Source organism: Stegodyphus dumicola, chromosome 2 (genome assembly GCF_044657685.1).
Source record: "Stegodyphus dumicola isolate Sdum_Otavi_A_Nest chromosome 2, ASM4465768v1".
Taxonomy (NCBI): Eukaryota; Metazoa; Arthropoda; class Arachnida; order Araneae; family Eresidae; genus Stegodyphus; species Stegodyphus dumicola.
The window spans coordinates 52963363-52989563 of record NC_140769.1 but is presented as its reverse complement, the minus strand read 5'-3'; the positions used below and the strand labels follow the sequence as shown (position 1 = coordinate 52989563).

General features: G+C 30.5%; 1 protein-coding gene across 1 annotated transcript in view; it reads left to right on the top strand.

Moving 5' to 3' along the window:
- LOC118183301 (uncharacterized) overlaps window positions 1-26201 on the top strand; it is a 59600-nt gene that overhangs the window by 13257 nt on the left and 20142 nt on the right. Inside the window, exon 2 of the mRNA XM_035352785.2 lies at window positions 21871-22226. Coding sequence (XP_035208676.1) covers window positions 21871-22226 — 356 coding nt within the window. The remainder of the gene's footprint in view (window positions 1-21870; window positions 22227-26201) is intronic.

Sequence of the window (26201 nt, the reverse complement as noted above, 5' to 3'; positions counted from 1 at the left end):
TTTACTAGCATTAGATACATGCAAAGAAAGATATGCGTATTAACAGCACAGATGTACTTTAATTTCTTTTCTTTGCCTGCAGGACAGCCGATCCGCTTAGACAGTTGCTTGTCAGCCTGTTTAAGTTCTGTCGACGACTATAGTTATTTTTATCGCATTAGTTCATGTTCCTCAATATCTGTCTTCGCAAGAGAAAACGAACGAAAGAATTAATTGGAAGGTGAACTATATAAAGGGAGTAACATTTTGGAGGGGAAATGAAACATAGGAACATTATCAATGTGTGAAAGCTGATCAATCATTCAAATGAAGAATTCCTTATGTTGCCGAATTTCTATCATAGACACTACAATTTTGTATATAAAAACATGCGCTTACATACGTCTACTCTTTCAAAAGTCTTAAATATGTTGATATGGGTATCAGATACGCAGGCACTCAGTTTCTGTTACAGACAGTGTAAATTGGTATGTACATACATGTGTGTACATATACACTTTGAAAGTGCATAAACTAGTTAAAATATGTTGATGGGACATCGCCAATACAAAATACCTATACCGAATTATGTTACAGATGTAGATAATTACATGTATATATACAATCTCTATTGATATAAATTAACTGGTTCAAATAAATACATTGATGCGGACACTCTTAATGCAAATATACAGGTACTCAATTTTTGTTGCAGATACTGTAAACTGTCATAAATACATGTGTATATATGTAATAAATTCAAGAGCAGGAATAGAACGCAGGAGGTTGTATCCGTAATGAGTAGGAAATTGGAGGCGAAGACAGATTAAATCTTCAGTTTTAATTTCAGCAACATGTTGCGGTTACACACAAGTCACATTAAATGTGCCTGTTCCAAAAGACTTATATTTTTTCGATAATTTTGTAGCAAGAAAGCAGAACAGACAGACAGCAGTGTAGCTAGGCCAAAGCGTGAAAAGCAAGTGCGTATGTTCAGGATGAAATCTTATTCAGACTGAGTTAGTTTGGGTTCTCAAAGCATTCTGATTAGACAGTTAATATTGCTCTAAATTTACTATTGTCTGGTCGAGTTTAAGTTCCATTTACATCATCATAATTACGTAAGAATCATATGACATAGAATAGTCTCGAAATGACGCAGTGCAGAGAGGGGTTACTATTTTTAGAATAGAGAAGAAAAATTTACGTTGCTAATTTAATCTTTAACAAGTTCTTTTTCTTACACATATACTTTTAAAAGATCATAAGCTAGTCCAAATGTTGATGCGGGCATTGCTCATACAGATAGGAATCCCATTACAGTTATTATAAATAATTATGCTGAAGTAGAAACTCCTTGTACAGTTATAGAGATATTGCGATATATCCATATAGCATATAAATATTAGTGTGAATGCAAGAATTATGCACAAGTTGGGTAATTATATACTGATAATAGCACTGTAAATATTATGACACCGATATAACGTAGATATATGCATATATATGTATAAACTTGTGTTCAGTGTGGGAATAATCAGACGTAAATTGCTATTACAAATAAGCACGTAAGTTCCGTGACACTGATATATAGTGGTTAGGATTCCTGGCTTTCACCCAGGCGGCCCGGGTTCGATTCCCGGCATGGGATGTGGAGCATGTTAATGCTGATACTGTTAATGTGTAATATATATATGAAAACACTAATACAATAAGTTGCTTGCTCAGGAGCTAAACCTGAAAACGTAAGAAAATATGTGCAAAATGAGAAAATGTGTAAATACAAATCTATGTAATTACCGGATATTTTAATGACAGCATGAATATGAAGCTGCAGCACTACAGCGGGAATTGTACCATGGTTTTCCGAACTGCTGGACATCAAGAGTGAATGATGGTGCATTCTTTGATATGCTTAATAGTATATAGATTATTAAAAGCATTTTTAGCTCATTAAAAGTGTTTTTAGCCTGTGCTGTGAATAATTCGCAGCGGAGACTACTATACCCTTTATGATATCACTGTTTAGCAATAAGGTGTCATATTTGAGTTAAAATAACGTGCCGATTACCAATTATTGAAGGAGTTGTTAAAGGTAATCAGCAAATAACCACATTGAAGTTTGTAGGAATTATATAGAAGGAATATACATGTTTATTTTAGAATGCGGAAACTCGATTTTTCAAGTTGCTTTTCGTTAACTTTCTAAGCGTTTCCGTTATTATTTCTGCAAAAGGAAATAGTATCATTAAAATATCTTTGATAAAATGGGAAGAAACTTTACATATTGAGTTTCACACCACTATATAACTTAGTATAAAGAAGAAATTTTCATAGTCTGAAGAAGAAATTTTGATAGGTACCATGAACTTTTTAAGAGACGAGAAATGATGCTGTAAGTTAAAAATGCAGGAATGTAAGTAAAATTGCAGATAGAGGAAAAATATTTTTAAGGAATAAAAATGGGAAATGAATAAAAGATATCTAACATTAACAACATCCTAAGACTTAATGAAAAAAAAAGGTTTCATCAGTTTAAAGTTTCATCAAAACCCTAAATTTTGCCTTTCTGATACTCGAAATAACCAAAAAATATTAGAAACGCTAATAAATAAGAAGATTATGAAATTTTTTTAAAAAATTAAGGTTGTTCCTTTTGAAACATTATTATGAAAACTAAAAGAGAGCTCTCAAAAAACAAACGAAACCGACCAGTTTAATTCCTTATTCTTTGAATTTTTTAATTTTGTGGTCTCGAATTGCTGAAGGTATTTTATACAATACATGGCTATTCGGAAGATAATGGAACATAAAATTTGGAACTTATATCTGGTATATAAGCTCGGTACGCCTTATATTGCAGATTGAATGATGCTTTACTACTTCATTCTGCTTCAAAGTATACGGAGAAACTTTCTTTCTGCCTTAATATTGATTAATAATTCCAAGAAACTTTTAAGCGTGGCCTACATTAGAGGAAAGATGTCAGTTAAATACCCGGCTTTTTCCTACGCAAGGATTTTCTCTTTCCTTAACTTATGCTTTCTTCATATAATTAGAATCGTGTTCAACTGGCAATCAGGCGGTCCAACGTTCGAACCCGGCGAGGCCATTGCTCAGTTTTATGTTTTCTTTTACAATAAAACTGATGACTCTGCAAATAGCACCTAACTCAAATGTGATGGACGGCCTGATTTGGCGACAGAATTTCTACGTTCCCAATCGCTGTTTAAGTTGATAGAGTGCAAGGTATTTTTTTTTTGCCTTTTCTTACCGTGTGCCTTCGTAATGTAAATGAAAGCACTTCCTGCAGATAATCAGGAAATTCAGAATACCGCTCAATTTTCGTCTTTCCTGCTTCGATAAATCTATCAACGATAAAACAAAAATTACAATGTTTAAAAATGAAGAATTATATGGTTTCTTCATAATGCGCGTAAAGTTTTCCTTCTGAATCCATTTTGCTTTCTCTTGGGTCGTATCACCTCAATAAGAATATCATATCAACAGATGTCCAAAATAACTTTAAAATGTCTTAAAGAGGGTTAATTGCCTTTATCAGACGCTAATTAGAAAACCTAGCAACATGATTGTTGTCCATTTGTCTGTGTAATGTAATATCTATATATTTCAAAACTGTAAATGAGGCAACAATATTCCCCTAAACGCAAAACATGTTAGAATACTAAACGAATAGAATACATTTTAAAGTCATACATTCTAAAAAACCATTCCTAGGAAACAAAAGAGCTTGCAGGAAACAATATTTCAACCGAAAATGGACAAAATAATTCTTCTTTCTTTGAACTGCAAGCTCAATAACGTAAAACCACCCTGAGGTTACTATATGCCCATGACTTGTTTCTTCATTACATGTTACAGATTCCTGATTGCCAGAAATGTTCAGTTTCCTCTTTTAAAAGGCATAATAAATAACAAAAGTATATGCCTCTAAGAACATTAGTTAAAAGTTTTATTACATTTATCTTAATTTTTTAAGCGTTTATTTTCAATGGGAATATTTTTAAAATATTTTCAAATGCGGAATGTTTAACTTGAAATTCTGAACTTGAACATGCTACATTCGAACATGAAATATCATATTATTAAGAGAATTTAAGTTGCGGATTCGATCCAATTGATTAAACTCGGAAACATCATGCAACAAACCTGTTTGTCGGCATTTGAACTCGACTTGAATTATAAATGTTAAAGTCTTACACGTTCGGTTGCTGACAGGCTCATTTAAATGCTTAAAAATAAATAATATTTATGACTTGTCTTAAATTACATGAATTTGCCTATAAATCCTGATGGAATTTCTGAATACACCTAAAACGTTCTTCACTTATATGTTCTCATAGTGATAATGCCAATAAACAGTAATTACTTCTCGATAATTTTTCACATTACAGTAGTGCATACTGTAATTGATCAAAATTGTCAAACGTATTAACGTTGTTAATGATATCCTTTTAAAATTTATAAGCTTACACAAAACTAATTTTGATTAACAAAAAATGTGCCAACAAACAGATCTGTCATGGTTTCCATGAATTTGGATATTTTCTGTCCTGTTTTTGAAAGGGATAGCAAAACTGGTGGAGTTAAGCATAATTGAAAAAAATTATAATTTTCTGCCAAACGCATAGCTATATAAGTAGTATTGAATGTAGCAAAATTAGTATCATTAAATTATTCAAATAAAGTTGATTAATTTAATTCCTAACCTGATTTAAAAAACGAATAAGTAGCCATTAATAAAATTAAAAATCCCATTTCCTTTACGCTGTGGTCCATTTCATTGACTTTTTAACTTGTAAATTTCAAATTGTTATTTTTTCAAGAAAGTTATACTTAATGATTTGGGCAAGAAAATCAAAAAAGTTTGCAACGAAAGAGATTACCTTCAAGAAAAATTGCAAAACTCAAAAAATCTCCTTTTAGAAAATCAAATTCCCAAATTCCCAATTTCATACACCTTAAAAAAAGCTGACATTAACTTTAGATTACTTGTTTACAGTAAAATGATATTTATTACCCAAATCTGAAAAAAAAAAAAAAAAAAAAAAAAAAAAAAGAAAGAAAAAGAAAAAGGTAATGCTTGGATGACTTTTTACACGTGGTTTAATGTGATTATGTAATTAAAAGTCTTTTCTTTTCTCTTACTATATATGCTAGGCTTTAATGATTTACTACTCTCTTTAGGTACTTTTTTATTAAATACTGACATTTCTAGCCTTAAGGGCCTTTTTTCAATTTTTAAGACATATTATAGCTTGATCACGTGAAGAATTTGGAATTTTTTAACATTTGCTTTTTTTTTCTTGAACTTTTGGCCAATATTAGATTTAAGATTGTCGAATTACATCGTCGTCTTTAATTGCTCTTTTTCAAGACTTGTACCAGAAAATAAGACGTCATTTTCTCGTCCAAATAGTTGCCTTCTTTATAGGTTGTACAAGTTAACAGGCCCCTTTCCAGTTTTTCCACCAGTTGACTCACATCTAGAAAGCTAGCGCTTTTTAATTGCTTTTCGTTCTTTTCTTTTTGTCCACCACTGGCTACACCAGTTCGGGAAACCACTTTTCTCACTTTTCGGTAAACCCTTAAGCAGGGTTCGATTAAATTTTGGCAATCTATTTTGTATCCGTTCTTTTACTGCTTTAGGCGCCTTTGTTTTTCCTGAACAGAAGTTTACGGAAACGGTAAGTTTTTCATACTTTTTCCTATTTTTCACAATTTGCAGCGTTAAATTTTATTGATTCTCTTTTTGGCAATTATAATTGTTCAAAAAAAAAAAAAAAAAAAAAAAAAGGTAATTTGAGCCAGCCCTTTCTATTGGTTCCATGTACATCAACTGTGAACAATTTAGTCTTTTTCAAGTTTTAGAAGCTTTGTGCTACCGTAATTCTTGTTTTTAGATATTTTTCTCTTTTTGATTTAATTTACATTTGTTTATTTAATTTGCTTTGCCTATTTTTAAGCATTTTGAGCTACTTTTAAGCATTTGTATTTAGTTTTGGATTTTCCATTTCATTTTTTGTATAATTTTTGTTTGTTTTAAGTACAAATGCATGTAGGGAAAAAATCTGAGCATTTGAGACTCATTCGAAATTTTTAAAAATATTATGATTTAGTATTGATAAAGCGGTTTTAAGTCTCAAATGGTTCAGAGGAACGATACATATATTCGGAATACATTAATCAACTTGGTTTAAGGTTTCAAAACGCTTTTTCCTTGACAAGTTCTGTTTGAAACGTTAAACAGAGGAGATTAATTTTGAGGGCAATTTTTTTTTCAATTTGTATTGTAATGTCTCGTGTTCTGTAGTTTTTGAATTTTCGTTTAACCATTTAACTGTAACCTTCATTTGCGTCTACTCGGTTTTTAGCCATTTAACGGAGAAAGAAATACTTTTATAATTTTTAGAACTGAATTTATATTTAATTTGCTTTCCGACTTATTTAATACCAATTTTTTTTATAATATAGCAGCTTCAGCGCAGATTTGTCTCCTTTCTTTTCAATTTGTTACTGCTTCAATAATGACTATTCTTAATAATATATTTATTTCATGTCTATCTATATATGTATAATAAATTTAAACAAAGGGCAAAAGAAATTTAAAACTAGAACCCTATTAGGAGCTGTAAGCTGCAATAAATCGGTGACAATAATTTATAAAAAATAAACAAAGTAAATTTAAATTATATTCACTTTGGAATAAACTTTTTTGCAAATGCAAAAAGACTACTGGAAATAAAAAAAGCTAACAAGACTGGTTACGAAATCCCCAGACAAACTAGGAAAAAATATGCAAATTCCATACAAAATTACCATAATGATATGTATTATGGTAAATATGTATGAAATTAATTTATTTTATCCCATGCTACACCAACCGCCTGAAAATTCATATGAAGAAGTAAAATTCATTTCTTTTTAAAATTATTTTTGAGGTAAATTTCAATGACATTTATTTATTTTTTCACATATTGGTCAGTGTGGAAATTTTGTAACAGGCCTTGGTTAATTTTTTTACAATAATATTTTGCATTTTAAAACTAAATTTCTCTATTCCTATGTGAATATGATTTAAATTTACTTTGTTCATATTTATTTTTTCATATATATGTAATGATGTGCAAATGCTGATGGCGTAGATGTAGAATTATTGTCTTTCGTAAATGTTGAATGAAGAGCAATGTTATTAAATAAAAAAAAAAAAAAAAACTGAAAGGCTTCAGATTTTAAATTACGTTCAAAAGGCGTTTTTTTAACGTTTTGTGTGTTACCTTTATTTATTAAATATGTTTATTTATTAAATATGTTATACATATTTAATAAATAAATATATTATTTATTAAATATGTATTTTAAACCAAAAAATTCAGCTCGGTAGCAATGTCGCAAAAAAATAATTTTAAAATGAGCCTATCTTTAGAATTTCCGATACACAGTTCCCCGCGCTGGAGATAAAAAGGGTTTTTTCCCCACATAAAGTGTTACCATTGCTCGCTTTTAAATCGTTGAGTTTGTTACTCAAAAATTTGTTAAAGTTTTACAAAATATGAAATCGATTATAAAACAAATTCCAAATTTCAAATTTGGTCTTCCTCATGCCCATATTCGTAGGATGATTACGTCATTCAAAATTCGATGGCTCTGTGCCGTTGATTTATCACAATGCGAGAAATAGATATACATTTATGCAGATTTTTCATTATTTATTTTCTTCAAATATAATGCAGGACTCTAACATTTGGTGGCAACAGTTTGAAAAGGGAAACGGACATTTATAGTGATTCAACGCAAAATCGCAAAAACGAAAACAATTGTCCTTCAGGGACAAAGCCCCTTTTGGACTAAAAAGTTATTACTGTTTTTTAAATAAATAGGGAAATACTTAAATTGAAATGAAGATTTAAGGGTCTGTTGCTAATTTAAGTTATAATTTTGATTTACATATTTTTCATCTTATATCTATATATACTGCAATAACAAAGCCTTAGTTTAGTCTCAGTCTGTAGTCAACTAGATTTCACCAGCGCAACGATTAATATTGCTGTAGTTGATTCAGTCGTAGTTTAATATCACTACGGTATACCCTGGAAACAGAAAGCATATTAATGCATTAAACTTGATCTATGGTTTTGGCTAAAATCAGTGAAAATTATGACTAAAACTCGAAGTTTCTCGCTGGTGCATTAATTTCGAGCCTCTTGGGAGTATTTGCTCTGTTACACACCCGAACTGTCATATTAATGTTTTTATTTGATACACTTAGGTTTTGTGATAAACAGTATTAAGACAGGCAAGAAGCTATTATAATATTATATGGCAGCTTCAAATTCTAATAAGCGTTGTACCTCAGGGTTCTCTAAATATCATTATTAATATCATGGTAGCTTCAATTATTGATTCTCTTGGCAGATGATTAACATCATACGTACTGACATTACGTCCAATTTAGTCCAATTTAGTACTATGAGACTAATGATTCAGTTTCAAGATAAGCAGTATATTATAAGATTATTATTATTAGTTACATGGGATTGAACAGTAAGAAATTCTAAAGACTTTGATGTTCTTTGGGTATTTCTGTCAATTGCAACGAATTTGCCACAATCATTGAAACTGATGCACATTTCTAACTGTAATAGAAAAATAATCTTAACTAAAGCGAACAAAATATAATTTATTTTTTAAGTCATCAAGATAAGTGTTAGTCAAGTGGAAGTTTTAAACATTTCCTTTTTCTGATATACTGTGAATAAAATTCAGGTTGAAAACAAGTCGATGAGTGCACTTCTTACGTAACAATTCTTCGCCCAATTCTTCTATGCTTTAACTATTCTGCATAGGCAGGTCTTCATATTATGTTAAGAATATGAGACTTTCAGAGCTTAAATTTCTCCTGAGCCCATCGAAGCCCTAAATAAAATGAGTTCTGGTACTACTTTTTGCCAACATTTTAGTAGAATGTTTTTAAATCTCATAACATTTTATTGTAGTTTTAAGTAAGATTTGGAAATCGATACAAATTTCAGACGTCAATCTTCCTTTCCTGGTTTGTTTACCTGAGAAAAACTTTATAACCAGAAACAAACATGTCCAAAACTAGTAATTTTCCGCTGGAGGGAAAAAAAAAAAAAAATTCGAACCGAGTAATGAAATTTGAGGAATTAAAATGGTTAATTTTACAAAACATTATGTTTGTTCTCAGCTTATAGATAACATCTCAGATTCAGGACAATTTTTTCCCATCGCACATTCTAATTACATGCACATGTGATTGTAATCAGAGAGTGTTTGATTTTTCTGTCTTTGTTTTCGTATCCAAGTGTCTCCGTTGAATGTTCTTCCATTTTCTTATACATCCTCCAGTGTTATCCCTACTTTCTTATTAGTTATGCTTTAACCGTCTAGAGCTTTTTCATTGGTGCACTGATAAAAGAATGATTTTTGTTTTACCAGCCCATGAAATAGTACGTTATATTATATATTCAGGGATTTAATTCAGTAGGAGCGCATCGAAGTCTGCTTTTGAGAAAAGCTGTAGTTTTAACCGAAGTCCAAAATAAGATGAGGCCCAGTAAATGATTATTTAACTATTTTTTATTAGTTTAATTTTATTTATTAATTTTCTATACCTATTCAGAATTTATTCATTTTTAATTATTAATGCTTAATTATTTTATTCATTTATTCATTTCATTTTATGTAAATTACTTTTCTCATCTTTCCTGGTAGTTTTCCACATGGCTCCAGCACTTTGAATTTTAGAAATTAAGCCCTGAGTACGCTCGATGTTATTTCAATTTAAATTTAAATTTTCGCAAAACTGATGAAATAAAGATACTATCTGGAATATGTTATATTAATAAGTTTTATTTTTGAGATAGTATAAACAATCCAGAAAATATAAGATAATATATATTGAACATATTGAGTATTATGATGGAGTGATGTATTATATTGACACTTTGCATAATAACATAGAAATATGCAGTAGTATTTTACGCTATTAAACTGAATTTAAATAATATCTACGGTTGAAGTTATTAATCATTGCATTCAGTGATTAGTGACTCTGAATGCCATACCGAAAGGCCCGGGTTCGAATCTCGAAGAAGACATGGATGTAATTTGTCCGTCCCTTCACAGGAGGCAATGTCAACTCAGGTCTGACAAAATCGCAGAGTATAGTGCACTAAATGTTGGTTTACTTCTTTAAACAACAGCTGCTTAGTATGCAGGAGAAGTAGTATCTTCATGGATGGAAGCTTTAAAGAAGCTTGCGAAAGCTAGTTAGTCGGTCACATTGCCGGAAAAGCCATGACAACCCCCTCAGTGATCCGTTTGCATGAACTAAATTTATTATAGGGATACATGGATATTCTAATTCCCCCAGTTTTTAATCAGAGATTTATGTTCTATTCTATTTCTGCTAATTTTATACTATTAAATCATCATTAATATATTTCAATAATTAATGTTTGAAGAAAGCAAAGAAATTTTCGCTTAATTAATTTCTCATAACAAATTATTATCCTACAAATATCCTTTAATGATAATATAAATGATTTTTTCATTGATTAAAATAAAAAAGAGACGTAGATAAAAGATCAAGGATTTCTTGAAGCCGTTAAAGCTAAAATAATTCAGGAGACTTAATATAAAGATACTCATAGCGTTTAATAAATCAGAATTTAATAAATGTTAAATGAAGGCTATATTAAGTTATAGTCTCGGTGAATTAAAAAATAATGTCTAATCAGATTAAATCGAAAATAAAGTGTCTAACCAAAAATTTTTCTTTTTCGTTAATAAATAATCGAAATAAGATTTTACATGCCGCCCAACCGGATAGTGTTTAGTGATTTTGACTGCCTTGCACAAGTACAAGGGCTCGAATACCTGAGAAGACATGAATGTTTGTAAATGTATAGTGTCTGTGCGGTATGGGGGCACTCTAAATATGCGACGAGTTCTCTCGAGAGGTTCACGGTAGGGAAGAAGGATGGGAGACCTTCGAACCTGTCCCCCCAGGGTTCCCCAGTCCATCAAAATTAGGGACGAACTGATCTAAAGTCGGGATGTCAACTATATGATGATCAAGGGTCTCATCATGCAATGATAGGGCTCTATCTGTGCAATGATATAGCCTATGATATCATGCAATGATAAGGCTCTTATCATACATGCGTGATGCTACATGCACGATGCAATCTTGCCTCACTGTTACGATGAATTTCGCAGGCTTGTTCTGATATCAGACAAACGAGATTAGTCTCAACAACAACAGATTTTACATGTATTTTTAATTGCTTTGTTTGGTCTGTCTCCTTTAATATCTTTTTAATACAGGTTAAAGAATTTTTATATACATAAACTGAAATATCATTGTAGGTCAAAAGATTAAAAAAAAAAAAAAAAAAATAGTACCTTCAGTGAATATGAATAACGGAAAAGAGTAAAAGCACGTAAATGAATGAATTTTTTCTTTTATTTGAACTTAAAACTACAATTATTCATCATCCTTATCCGTCTAGAAGAAAAAAAAAATCTTGAAGTAATTTGGGACTCTGATATTAGAATGCTCAAGCTGTCTAATGGTTTACACATACAAATGTGTTTAACTAATGTAACTTCTATTTCTATTTTTTTAATTTATATCATATTCGTAGTGAGGACTAATTGTCAGCTTTTCTTTCGGCCAAACTGGTATAACTCCTACCTTAATTATATAAATAGCCTTTCTCTTCAGCCTCATATTCTTTAAAGTACTTCCTCATATTTTTTAAAGTTACTGATGTCTTTTCATATTTTCCCCTTATAAACAGCAGATTTATAACCTACTTCCGCAGAATTTTCTCTTAAATGTACTTTATACACTAAAAATGAATGACTTTTTGGTGTGTGTATGTGTAATACACATATTTGAATAACACAATAATTTAAATTTTCTCTTCCGTCTACTGATTTTTAGCCCAAAGAGCTTTGTCCCTGAAGGACTATTGTTTTCGTTTTGCGATTTTGCGTCGATTCACTACAAACGGCGAATCACTTTTCAAACTGTTGCCACAAAGTTTTATCACCCTGTGTTATATTTAAAGAAATTAAATAATAAAAAATCTGCATAAATGTATGTATATTTCTGGAATTGTCATAAAACAACGGTACATACAGTCATCGAATTTTGAGTGACGTAATCCTACTACCAATATGGGCATGTGGAAGACCAAATTTGGAATTTGTTTTATTATCGATTTCCTATTTTGTAAAACTTTAACTAATTTTTGATTAACAAACTCAAGGATTTCAAAGCGAGCAATGGCAACGTGGTACAGAAAAAGCATTTTTATCTCCGCCTGAGTCTCTGTATCGGAAATTCTAAAGATATACTCATTTTAAGACTATTTTGCAATATTGCTGTTGAAGTGAATTTTATGTTTTAAGTGCGAAGAACGTACGGGATATTTAATAAATAAATGTAACACACAAAATTAAAAAAAAGCCCCTTTTGACATAATTTAAAATCTGAAACATTTCAGAATTTTTTTTTCTGTTTTTATTTATTTATTTATTGTGAAACTAAATTTTACATTAGTTTATAGAATTTTCTTTTTTACACATATGAGCACCAATTCATTTGATTTGTAATGTAACATTCATTTTAATTTCGTGTTTTCTTTTCAGTTTAATATGAGTTCTCTGATACTAGTTTTCAATACCTTTATTAAAATTTCGATTTTTGGATATAATGTGTAAAATTTTTTAAATTTCATATTATTTTAGGAACTGAGATGGGTATAAAAGCATTACTTGCTTTTTCTTTCATTTGAAGTTCTTATTTATGAAGGAATTTCCTTACTACTATATATTTCGATTTGTTTACAAAGCCCATTATTATTATAATTTTTTTAACTGAAAAGAAGTATTTTTAATTGATACATTTTTTAAATCATTAATAACAAATCGAGACTTATTTTAAAATAATTTTTGCTTAGAATAATGTGAGTATTTCTGGTTTCTATATATGATAGATTGATTTCAGCAGCGTATCAATAGGGTGTTCTTTTCAGCTAGATATAGAAATACAGAAATGTTTCGACAAAATTTTGATTCCCTATAAAAAAAAAAAAAAATGCTAGCAACTTATTTATGCTACTTTTGGACGATTAGTGGTTAACGGAGGCGTTCATCCCCCCATAAAAAATAGCTGTTATAGAGTTCCTTTCCTCCATTTTGCGAGTGTAATATCCGCTTTATCATATCACACAACCTGGGCAATACTGTCGGTATAAAATAGCAAAAAGCCCGATGGTTTCCATAATACCTGAGGGATAAATTCGTCGGCAGGTATTAGACATTTGATAAAAATTAAAAAATTACATTGTCGGATTTGTCACTCAAATGCCATCTAGCTTAAACAATTTTCTTTAACACTAAAAAAAAAAAAAAATATTTAATCTCTAAGCATTGTAAGTCTCTTAGTTATTACTTTAAATTTATCTCTTTAAACATTTTGCAAGACACTTCTGATGAGTTAGATTTTCTTCAAGTCTATTGCAAATATATCACCAAAATTTATTACTTTAATTAATAATTAAAATTTCTGTTTAATTTTTCGCAAGATGTAAAAGTTTTTTCACTTTTTTTATTCCTTTTATACTTATTTTGCTGGACAGATGGTTTTGTGATTGTTACCTCTTTTTCATCATTTATTTGTTCTATTTGGTCTACTTAAATAATGAATTTCTGCTTTAAGGAGAAGAATAATTTTGTACTTGGAAGGCGAATAATTCAGTGCCACTTTCTCTTGAAATGTTTAGAGTTTTTCAATAACACTTACACCATTGGTACTAACATCTAATACTAAGCTTTTGTCTATTTTTAAACTTCAGGTTTCTAAATGTCTATTTTTTAACTCCTGTAATTTTAATAGCTTCATTGTCAACATCCATAGATTTCCAGTTGAGAATATTTTTATCAGCTTAGTGTAAATTTTCATTTAAAATTTTCTAGATAAGCTTTGTTGTACTTTTAATTGATCGTTAAAGAATTAAGGGAAAAAGATGTCGCTATTGTGCCATTTTCACTATGTATCGTAAAAAAAAACTAAAATGGTAGTTCCTAATAAAATCGAAGAAATCGGAAACTTAATGTGCAAAATTGTAATCTGCTTCAGTAGAACTTTAAAAATTGTAAACTTATCTATTCAACACTAGAGCAGCAGAATATGTCATTTAGATTTCTTATATCAAAATTTTCAATCAGGCAACAAAACTACCAGTCCAGACAAAAATTCATTTTTTTCTTCAGCAATACTTTAGCCTAAAATATGTTGCATAATCTGCTCCAAGATTAACTGTTTCGAGTTAGTTGATTGCTTTTGGCTAGTGCAAATTAATATGCTAAGCAAAAGCGTGTGTTTTCTTTAAAATTAGTTAAAAAGACGGTCTTTCATTTGGTTCAGCTTTCAATAAAATTCTATGCAAAAAATGCAGATTTTTTTTTTTTTTTTTTTTTTTTTTTTTTTTTTTTTTTTTACCCTTTGCCTAATTTTTTGTTTTATATTGGCCCCTTTCCCTTCTACTTAAATGCATATGGCAGCCAAAATTTAAGTGAAACTGAATTTAGTTAAATTAATATCTTATTTAAAAAATTAAACTTAAAAATTTGTTTTAATATTTCATTTGCTTTTTCATTCATAAGTTACAATTATTCTGTCAGTAAAATGATTTTAACATACGCCATGAATTTGTTTAATAATTTTAACGCAATTTATTATTTGAGCAAAACAAGAGTTTCATTTATCGCATTCAAAACCACTTTTAATCTGCGTAAAGTAAACTGATAATTGAATGTTATATTTTTGTTGCATTTTTTATATACAAGTGATGCATCTTGCTCGAATTTCACATTTCTGCGTTTTTCAAAACTGATATTCATAGAAGCACGATTTCTTGTTTAAACATAAATCGTTTGTTTTGTAGCTTAACATTGAGTAACTTATCCCCCAACGTACGGTTTATGAAATTTCTGCTGCAACAGTTAGAGATAAAGGAACCAATTTATTGAGTCCACCAGCGGTCGAGTGGTAAACTCGCTTAACACTAGAAATTGCGATCTGTGCTCGGTTTCAGACGAAAAGGCTGGCTGCATGGACGTTTTCGTGATTTTCCCTATTCGTAAGGTGTATATGAGCCAACATCCCTTAGAAAGACCTCCACAAAGGCATTCCTGCCCTTAAGCAGATAGCCCTAGTGTCCTTTGCTGTAATCAACAAAATCAGAACAATTTATTTTGTAAAACATGCTCTAGATATTATTTTAAGAATTAAATGCAATTGTTGATTTGAAAAAAAGTTAGACATTCGTGTTACCATAAAAGTTCAATAGCTACAGTACGTTCTTTTATCCTGAAACTGTTCAGATGAGCGTTTGAGCTTTACCGTTATTTCCTATATTTGTAGTTGTTTAATAGTAAAATTGCAAATGAAGTTCATATGAATGCAGTATTTATTTTTCAGAAAGTTCTTCAAATATGCATTTTTTTGCAAGGTAGGTAGACTTCGCTCGTTCTGCCAAAATAAAATATGCATTCTCCAATAATGCATTTGGTGCGTTATTTTTCTCTCTTTCCTCGCGTATTAGATATTTATGAGATTTCCTATGTGAAGGTGGAGGTGAGGAAATGGATGCTATAGGGTTATCTAAGTGAAGAAAAATTAGTCAAACTACATGCAACGGAACAATAGTTTTGTATAACTGGTTTTTGCAGAAAGCTAATCTGAGATAAGTCGTTCTGTTTAACCGGTACTTTTATCATCACAAATGGATTATGTAATTTGATGGTACTGTGATTCGAGTCCTTATAAAGAGCTAAATTTTTCCATGGATTTTGCATAATTAGAAAATATAATTTTTTTAAAGCCATACAGTTTACATAAAGACAGGAAGAACTAAAATTTTTAATAGCTGTATAATTTCCTGAACTTCCAAAATATTGCACATTCCCAAACTAAACTTCATGTTTACAGATGATAAAATACAGCTTATAGATAATTAAATGTATCAGAAAATTTTGTATAGAATCATTTTTTTTTTAATTTTTATTTTGGGTAAGCGTAACGTAAGTTCACAATTAAAAAAAACCCAGTTTCCAATTTTTAATGTTAATGTTAATTTTAATGTTTTAATGTAAGAGTTATTTTTAAAAAATGGCATTTCATCGTTTATAAATAACAAAATCTTGGAGAAAATATTTTAAATTTCATTTAACAGTGCAAAATTTGTAGATTTCTCCATATTTAAACTACTGTGTCAACTACCCAAAAGTAGCGAATTTATTGTTTTTACAAGTTTATTGGAAAAGCAATGTGGCATTTGGTCCAACACAAATTTAAGCAGCGAAATTTATCCATGATATTAATTATATAACATATAATTCTCATAATATTCGCGTATTTAAAATACATTTCCTTAACACTAGCCCCATCTTGAAGGGAAGACATTTTAAAGAAAGTTTTCTTTGTTGTGGCGATGCATATTTATTTGTAATGAAGAAAAATACGTGACTTCGAACAAGTGATTTCTTAACATTTGTGATTCTATAAATACTTATATCACTTTAAAATTTATAGCTTTAAAATTTATCTTTGGTTGGATTAATGTAAATACGAATCATGTAAAACACAGATGGTTTTATTTATTTTTCATAGCATTATCCAAGGCCATAGAAGTGTGATGTTCAAAAACATTATTCTTTTGAATTTATTGAATTAAGTGTAGATATCCATTTCGGCATTGATAGAAAATATTCTTATTAAGCATAATGACTAAAAGAATATTACAATCATCCATGTGCTTCGGTTACACACAGAATTAGATAATTAAATGTGATTTTTGGTTTAATAGAGCAATAGATCAGGATTATGAAGCATTGTGTACACTTTAATAAAAAGTGTGCACAACATGCCATAATCCTCATTCGTTGTTTTATTCTTAGAGGAAATAAAAGTACTTAATATAAGTTTAATATGAGTTGTCTCTATATAATTTTTTCCTAAATTGATCTCAACAGTAGTAGTTCAGTTTTAACAACTAAAAACAGGACAACCTGGGCACATAAAGAAATTCCATGGACAAGCAACATCTCTAATAATCCTTTGAAACTCTTTTATTCTTTAAAATGCTTTTAAATCTTCACATTAGAACTGTTTAGAATACTAACGAGACTGTGTGCGGGAAGAAGAGTTAAAGGATTATGACATTGTTTCATAACGTTTTAGAACATTTCAAATGAATATTTCTGAAAATTGAAGTGTTTCATCAAAGATGTATATAACAGGACACTGAAACTACTAGCCCAAAACGGTGCAGTAAATGAGAATTTTTGGAGGAGGATAGGAAAAAATCGACTCATTTTTATTACTAAGTATATAAAAAGGCTACAAATGTACTTCGTAAAATTCTTTTTCTGTAGGCTAACTCTGTCTCTTTTCATTTATTATCTCTAATAACAATTAGCTAAACTTGTCATTAATTTTTTTGCTAATTCCCGCTGTTCTAACCATATTCCTTCTTCTTCTTTTTTCTTTTTTACATTTTCTATGAATAGTATCACTAATACGCTAGCTGCAATACTCTGCAAACATCTAATAATTGAATCCAATGGATCATATTTATATCTTAGATGTATCAGTTCTTATTACGTACTAATCAATAATTATACTAATAATTCTCCACCTTCATTTTTTGCGACTAATTGAAAAGATTCATATTATTCATATATCATTACATATTAGCGTGGAATTAATTCTACGATAATATCCTAATAGTCCCTGACTTGCGAATATTAAACTTATGTATGATATGATGACTTGCGAATATTAAACTTATGTATGATATTAAACTTATGTATTATTATGATGTATCCGCTTCATTATGCTTCTGTGATTATAAATATTTAAGCTCATATGAGTATGTTGCGTCACTGGTGGGTACGGGATGCTCCTTCCTGCTGTGAAGAAACATGATGGAAAAAAAGTCCGTCAAAAATTGAAATCTCTAGACTATCTAAAACTATACTCGCGTGTACGGGCCCGTTGCCTTTTACCAGTTACCTGGAGCATCATTAGAAGACAGCGAAATTATTTTTCTTGTGTACTGTAGCAGCAAAACAATTTAAAAATTATAAGTTCAATCCTCTTCTAACTTTCTTTAGGTTTAATATGCTTCCAGTAATGTATATTAACAAGAAATACAACTGCTGTTTTTTAACTTTCAACACAATATTCAAATCCAAAATGTTTAGGAAATCTTTATGTTGAAACAGACTTTGTGTTAAACAATTTTGCTGAGTAGTAGGTACTTAAGTCTCCTGAGCACACTTAAGGTTTGATGGATGGCTAGTCTAAATCTTGAGGCTGCAAGCATGTTTCAGACATGTTAAGGTACCGTATTATAACAGTATTTAAGTAAGATAGGCAAAAGAGGCAAGGTTACGATTCGTTTTAATTTAACTCATCAAAATAAATGTTCACTGTAAGTTTTTTTTTTTTTTTTTTTTTTTTTTTTAAGACTAGGGACAAATTTTACTTGATAAATATGCTAAGCTCAATTGCCTTTGGCTTATACCGTTTGGCCTTTTTAGCATTGTTTCTTACTCGTTTTACTTAGAAACTATTATTTTAATACCATAAGCAAATATACATATTTTAACTCGGTCGCAGACACTTAACCGACAACCACTTAGTTGATTAGACACTTAGTCGACACGTACCTTTAGTCAAGATGGGCAGTTAGGCGACAGGCCACTTAGCCGATACGTACATTCAGCCGACGGGACACTTAACTGACAGGGATATTTAGCCAAGAGGACACTTAGCCGACAAGGGCATTCAGCCAACAGGGCATTTAACCGACACGGACATTTAGCCGACAAGACATTTCGACCGACAGGACATTTAATCGACAAGACGTGTAGCCGACAGCACGTTTAGCTGACAACATGTGCATGTTGACAAAGAAAAATATAAATCAGTTTCGAGAGTGATCAGACATAGGTCTCTGTATTTTAGAAATGTAAAGAAAATTTCAGCAGTTGGAAGAGTGAAACGATTTTATATGGAAAGAATGTATTGAGCAAAGCGAAAACAAATGTAACATAAACTGGATTTCTTTGAATCTTTTATTCATATTTAAAAAAAAATCTTTTTTTAGTTAATAACACTAATTTTAAGTTAATAACACTAATTCAACATTTTCAAAATTCTAATATCTACATTTTTCCCGTTTCATTAATACTTTCCACGACAGATTGTGTTACACTTATTTTTCTATAGTGTCGCTTATCAAAATTCTTAACGAACTTTATTAAAAAAAGAATAAGTAAATAAATAAAATAAAATAAAATAACTTTTTATATTCAGATTCTTATACTCTTAGTTATACATTCTGAGAAAAATGGTTTTTAATGTAATTAATGAAAGATTTTTTTTTTCTGTTCAGAAGATACAGATGAAATGATAAAGCAAAGTTTTAGTAGTGTTCATGAATTTTTATCTGAATTCCCCATTTATATAAACTAATTAGTCTGATTGCAGTAAAAAACAACTAAACTAAAAACGGGGAAGAATTATTTAAGTGTACTAATTGAATGTAATAATTAAAAAGTTAATTTAATGAGACTAATAAACAATCGATATGTAACCCATTAGCAAGGGGAAAAATACCGTGCCTTGTTGAATGTGATCAAGTAACTTCTTGTATTTAAAAAAAAATCATTTAAAATTTTTATTGATAAATCTTGATTAACTCTTTCACATCGAAGTCTCCCAAACACCCAGCCATTCAGATATCGGCAGGTTGCCTGGACGCCTGAATTATTTTCTACTTGGGATATTTCCCCATCACGTTAGTGCATAGCTCATTGCTTTCGGGTGTTGTTATTTGACATGCCAATCATTCTTTTGAAGTGACTAAAAGTAGTTCTGTTATTTGAATGCACCTTCCTTCCACTTTGTTTAGCGTCAATGTTTAGCTATTGATGCTCGAAACGGCACTCAGTGGTGAAAGTACATGAGGATCCCAAGAGGAAAGTTATAAGGTTGTTGTTGCTGCAAGGGTGAAATTCCTGTCCCCCCCCGGGCCGAAACAAGTTCAGTCATCAATCCATAACAGGAGCCAACTCGTCAAACAGAATCGAAGAACAGCGAGTCAGCCATGTTCCATCAAATTATCCAATCCAATCAAAACCCCTATGGCTTCTATAATCTGATTAATACTCATCATAATTTCTTCAGCTACTTGTTTAAATTTCTCATAATTTTTAAAATCCCCCTTCATATCAAACTGTTGTCTCTGAACTATGCCTCTAGTAAAACTACAAGATTCATGGAAGAGGCAACTATTACCTTTTACCTTTTACAAAACTGACAGTTTTCATTTTATTTAAGACCAAATCTTTTAATATATGCTGGGAGAAGTTATAAGGTATTTTCTCCCTACTTTTGTGTGCTTTCGTGGTGCAACGGTTAGTACACTCAGTGCGTATTCGAAAGGTCGAGGTTCTAGTCCCGTGGCGACTGGGGTTTAGGGGACCGAAATTCCAAATCCTGGGTGGGGAGAATCATCATCCATGAATCTTTTAGTTCGGGCGCCACTTGTAGAGATATTAGGTATTTTTTGAAAACAGAAGTGAAAAATAAGAAACGCCTTCACCGGGAATCGAACCACGGAACTCTGGAATACGCGCCCAGCCTGTAGACCACCGCCCTACGAAGGCATGATAAGAAGGCGAGAGAAATACCTTATAAGTTTTCTATCACGAGCTGTAAGATAAAGAGAACCAAAGTCTTATAGTAAATAAATGATTGTAGAAAAAAAAAATAAAATAAAATAAAACAATGAACGTCTAAGTAACAATAAACTAGGAAAAATTTTAATCCTGGAGAAAGTGTGCGTTAGATTTTAGCTCTAAATTTTGTAATTTATTTAATTTTTTTAATCGTTTTAAAAAGGAATTATTATGATTCTCCAGATGTGTATGTTTAAATGTCATAATGTTTCAAATAACGCTTTTGTTTAGTAATGCAGAAAGGGCATTGATTCTTTTGGGAAAGCTTTATATCTGATATCATCATCACTAATGTAGTAAGTTGTCTTCATAAAATATACCTGTGAGTGCTGCAAAAAACAGAGGACATTTATAAGGATTCAGGTGATGTATATTTGAGCTTAATTGTGTTCATTCACAACTTCCTTGCACACGTAATGTTCAACAGGAGATCAGATCTCTTTATTCTTTTTAATAGAATAGCACTTTAACTAAATCACCATGTTTTGATTTAAGATCTTTCTCAAAATCAAAGACGATTAGAAATTCGTAGAAAGTGGTAGCATATTTAACGCTACCTAGGATGTGCCATAGTAAGTATGCCTTCTATGCTACACTACCTTTCTGAAATATCCTGGGAGGATTTACTCTTTTAAAAAGAATAAAATATCGAATAATGTCGGAAGACCTGCAGTGGTGAAAATGCTACATGAGCATGACTACGTACAATGTAGTTATGCCCACTGAACAGTTTTACAGTACTGTAAAGTAGTGGGCATGACTGGTCAATTGTGAAATTTCGAGTGGCTGAGATTCCTGATTTTTTTTATCTATGTAGCAGTTGATAAGAAAGAACTACTAATCATGCTAAGAAATTTTTCATTAATCGTTTTCATTAATTTCATGTACGAACGTTGAAATGCCAAGTAAGGAAAACGCCTATTATAGGCATGTACTTAGGTTAAATAAATATTTTAAAATTTTATTCTAATAACTCCTGTACTTTATGAATAAACATATAATAAGTGACGTTTCTCATAGGCGACCCAACAGCTGCTCTTCGAGACACTTTATCCAGGCTAGTTCATCGCCAGGACAGGAGTTCGTTGTCTGATCTGGGAGTAATCAAGGATGAGAATCCGCCTGGCTCATCGTCGGCCGAGCCACCCGACCAGCAGGCGAGAGGACCCCTCCACTCACTGGAATCTACGGAGGATGGTGATACTGCTGGAGGGGGAGGAGCAGACAAACCCCGGAAGATTCGTCGCAGCCGCACTACCTTTACCACCTACCAACTCCATCAGCTGGAGAGAGCTTTCGAGAAGACTCAGTACCCAGATGTCTTTACAAGGGAGGAACTGGCGATGAGGCTGGACCTTAGTGAAGCCAGAGTTCAGGTGAGGATTTTTTCATTCTCTGAAGAGAGACATTTCTTTGATCACTCATTGCAAGTGATCTTTTATAACTGCGTTCATTGGGAAAATAATTTTAGAACTTCATTGCCTTAAATAAAAATTATAAATAATTTTTATTTAAGGCAATGAAGGAAAATTTATTTCGAATAATAATAATAAAATAAAAATTTTTAATTAATAAAAAATAAAAATTTATTTCTTCTTTACATTATACTAATTAAAAGTCTAACAAATTTTGAAATAATTAGGATATTGTGCCCTTTTAATAACATGAATTGCAGCGCTGACAAAAATAAAAGACTTTCTCATATAAGATGTTTCTGCATTTTTAAATGTGCTTTACAAGAGAAAAATGGGCTTGTGTATTAAAAGACTTAGGAATTATTTGATATGTTGAAGGCACTTTGTAAGAAAGATGATTTAATGGTCTAAATACTTCTCTTTTAAAGAAGGAGTGAACAAATACGTTTCCTTTTAAGATAAAAGATATAATAATATAAATATTAGTAAATATAATAAGAAGAAATCTATCATATCACATAACAAAATGAAATAAATGATGAATTACCTTAATATATTTTTTAATATTAGGTTAAAAATAGTATCAGGTATAGTTTTAAGAAAGGCATATTAAGGGCGAAGTGCATTATCTTAAATTCGGGACAACACTGTAGAATCAGATAAAGTTTTTTCTAAATGTTAAAGTTTTACTAAAAATGAGTAGGATGTAAACCTGGTTGCAGTATAGGAAATATAAACTATGAATGGGATTTCAGTACCAATACTGAAGAACTGCTGATACTGGAATTATGGCATTGATGCTGAAAGTACTAATATTGAATTCCAGCTATGAATCTTTGTATTTTTTTCTTTCTAATTCCTTTATGTTTTTTCAAGTAAGATTTCGCTTTATCCCTCCAAAAATATCTTTAAAGAAAATTCATAGACGATCTTTTATATGAGTATCTTACATTCCGACAAATGCAGTATTTAAGATTCAGATTGCTTTCAACCGAAATAAAGGTTTCTTTTCTAGTTTAATACACGATTCTTATTCGATTTCATTATTAATTACGTTATTTTTAATGCAAGTACTTTCATTCAATTTGTAAAATAATCATTTCGAATATCAGCATTAAAATTTACTGCAAATAAGAGTTTACAGTAGTTGTTATTGTTAAAATACAAAACAAAAAAAACTTTTCCAACTTTTAAGATTTATTTTTTAAACCAAAAGATTAAAACAAACAAAACAAAATTTCCAAGTTTTAAGATTTATTTTTTAAACCAAAAGGGGCTATTACTTTTGAAACGGGATTTCGCGTCAGTTCGATATAAACGGTGTATCACCTTTCAACTATTGCCACCAAATATTAACGCCCTGTTTGAAGGATTTAAATAATGAAGAGTCTGCATGTAAGAATGTTCCTCCTTTTGCGAAAAAAACTACGATACCTAGAGCCATCAAATTTTGAATAACGTAGTCCTAAGCCCGAAATTGTGCACCTGAAAGCCCGAATTTTGAATTTGTTTTATTGTCTATTTTATATTTTGTAAAAAATTAATGAATTTTTGATTAACAGAACGAATTGGAAGCTGGCAGTGCCAACACGGTTCCAAATCAAGCGCGAGAGACTGTTGGCATTCGGAAAAGAATAAGATATTTATCTTTCAATTCTTAATAGAATAAGATATTTATCTTTCAATTTTAATAGAATAAGATATTTATCTTTCAATTTTAATAAACTTGGGTCTATGAAAGCAACATGTTACAAGAATTAAAATACTAGAATCTTCCATGCCCCGGCGTATTGCCAGTAAAGACTAAGATACTTTCAAATTTGTACGATTGTAAAACTTCTAAAGCAAATATGAGTATAATTGTTGAAATATATTGCAAAATAAGGTTTAGCAATTGTTTTTTATATTCCTCAGTAGTGCTAACAATGGGAAATAGTAATATTCTGTAACCTTTTAAAAAGTCATTTTCATAAGCTTGTAGTATTTCTGAAAATAAACCTACGGCTTTCGCTGTAAATTAATGATATCAATTGGACTACTAATATGTACTTAGCATGTTAAGATATAGTACAATATTTTTCATACATAAAATGCCCGTGAACATTATTACAGTTTTATGAATAGCATATTCTTATTTCTTTAAATTATAAACCTTAGTGAGCCTTCATCTTTTTTAAAATGGATTTTTGGAATCATTCAGAAATTTTAATATTATATTATTGACTACTTCAGTGACAGCGTAGTATAGTGTGCCTCTTTTACAAATAAACCTTTCCAGTATTATACTGATTGATCTATAGCTTTGGACTGGGAAAAAATTATAGTACTTCCTTATCCATTATATGATAAAGCCTTTTGTCATTCTTAAATTTGTATCTGTGAGTTTGAAAGTTTTATCGAAATTTAATGAACAATATAAGCAATTCTTGAATTTAAACGTAATCACTTTTATTCAGTATTCCTAATCAAAACGATTTTGTACAAAATTATTTAAATGAGTTTCTTAGGCTTTGAGTAAAAGTTCATTTATTGTCTTTATAAATGAGGCACATTACCATTAATTAGTTTTTAAGTTCCATATATAAATTTATCTTTTCAAATTTTATTCATTTTTAGAAGTTCATGTAATATTTTTAATTACGGCCTTGCTAATATAAGTAAGAATATCAAAATTCCTTATTTTTTTTTGTTTTGTTTTGTTTGCAAGAGTGTTTTGCTTTGTTTGAAATTCTATGATTTCTATAGAAGTTTAATATTTCAACTTACTTAACTTTTGACAAAACGGAAGCTCCGTGACAATAATGCAGTAAGACCAGATGTGTGAAAAACTATGCTAGATAATTTGTAGAAAACTCATAAGTATATGCTTCAGCTATATTACACGATAGATGCAGGTTCGTGCGACTTTTTCTTTTACTTATCTTACAGATAAAAAGGAGTAAAGGGAAAACATGGAAGAGCTGCGGAGTAGACCGAAATAGAAGCTCTAAAAAAACAGCAAAGAGGATTTAATGTTTTTTTAGCCTAAGAAACGGCTTGGTTAAAAAAAAAAAAAATATGGTGGTACACGGATATTTAATTTTAAAACACGTGCACTGAGAAAGTGACAGAAATAATAACACATAAAGTTAAGTGCGTAAAATATTTACGCTATTTACGGCAATCTTCATTTGAGTCACATCACAATTGTAAAAATGCGCGAATGAATAATACAGCTATCAAATTCTACTGGGCATTTTGCAATTACAGGTTATCAAAGAATGATTACTGGAATGGAATCCTCTTTCCTGAAAGGTAATAAAATATTATTCGATTATTTATGTCTAAAGCTAAAGGAGATTTTACCCTTCTTTACATTGTTAACAGCGAAATAACTAAGGATTTAAAGGGTTTCAAAGGGTTTCAATGCACACATAATGAAAACCTACTCTGAATACTGCTCCATAGGGCAGTGTAACTGAGGAGATTCTCGCATTATTTAGTTTGATTATGAAGTGTCTGAATATAGTTTGATTACGAAGTAATGTGTATAATATACAAGATTACGATTGCTTGAGGTTATTGGAACTGATTCTATGTCGGATATCAGTAAAGCTGCATACAAATTAAGGCTGCCAATATTTCATATTTCTAACATATAAACAAATAATTTTTAAGCCTTTTTACTTCCTTGTACAAAGTAAAAGGAGTATTGCAATCGCGCTAAATTTCGGGTAACATATTTCAACGAAAACATTCATTTTGACAGCTCGCGAAGCCAAACGATGTTTTTGGGTTACATCTATACGTACGAAAAATTTATATATAAATAGATTAAATAAATAACCATTCTTTTATCCAGCTTGGTGAGCTCAGTTTTTGTTTATTTATTCTTATATGGTGGTAAAATCTGCATTTTTTGCTTTAAAAATGATTTAATTATGCTATTCTTATGTT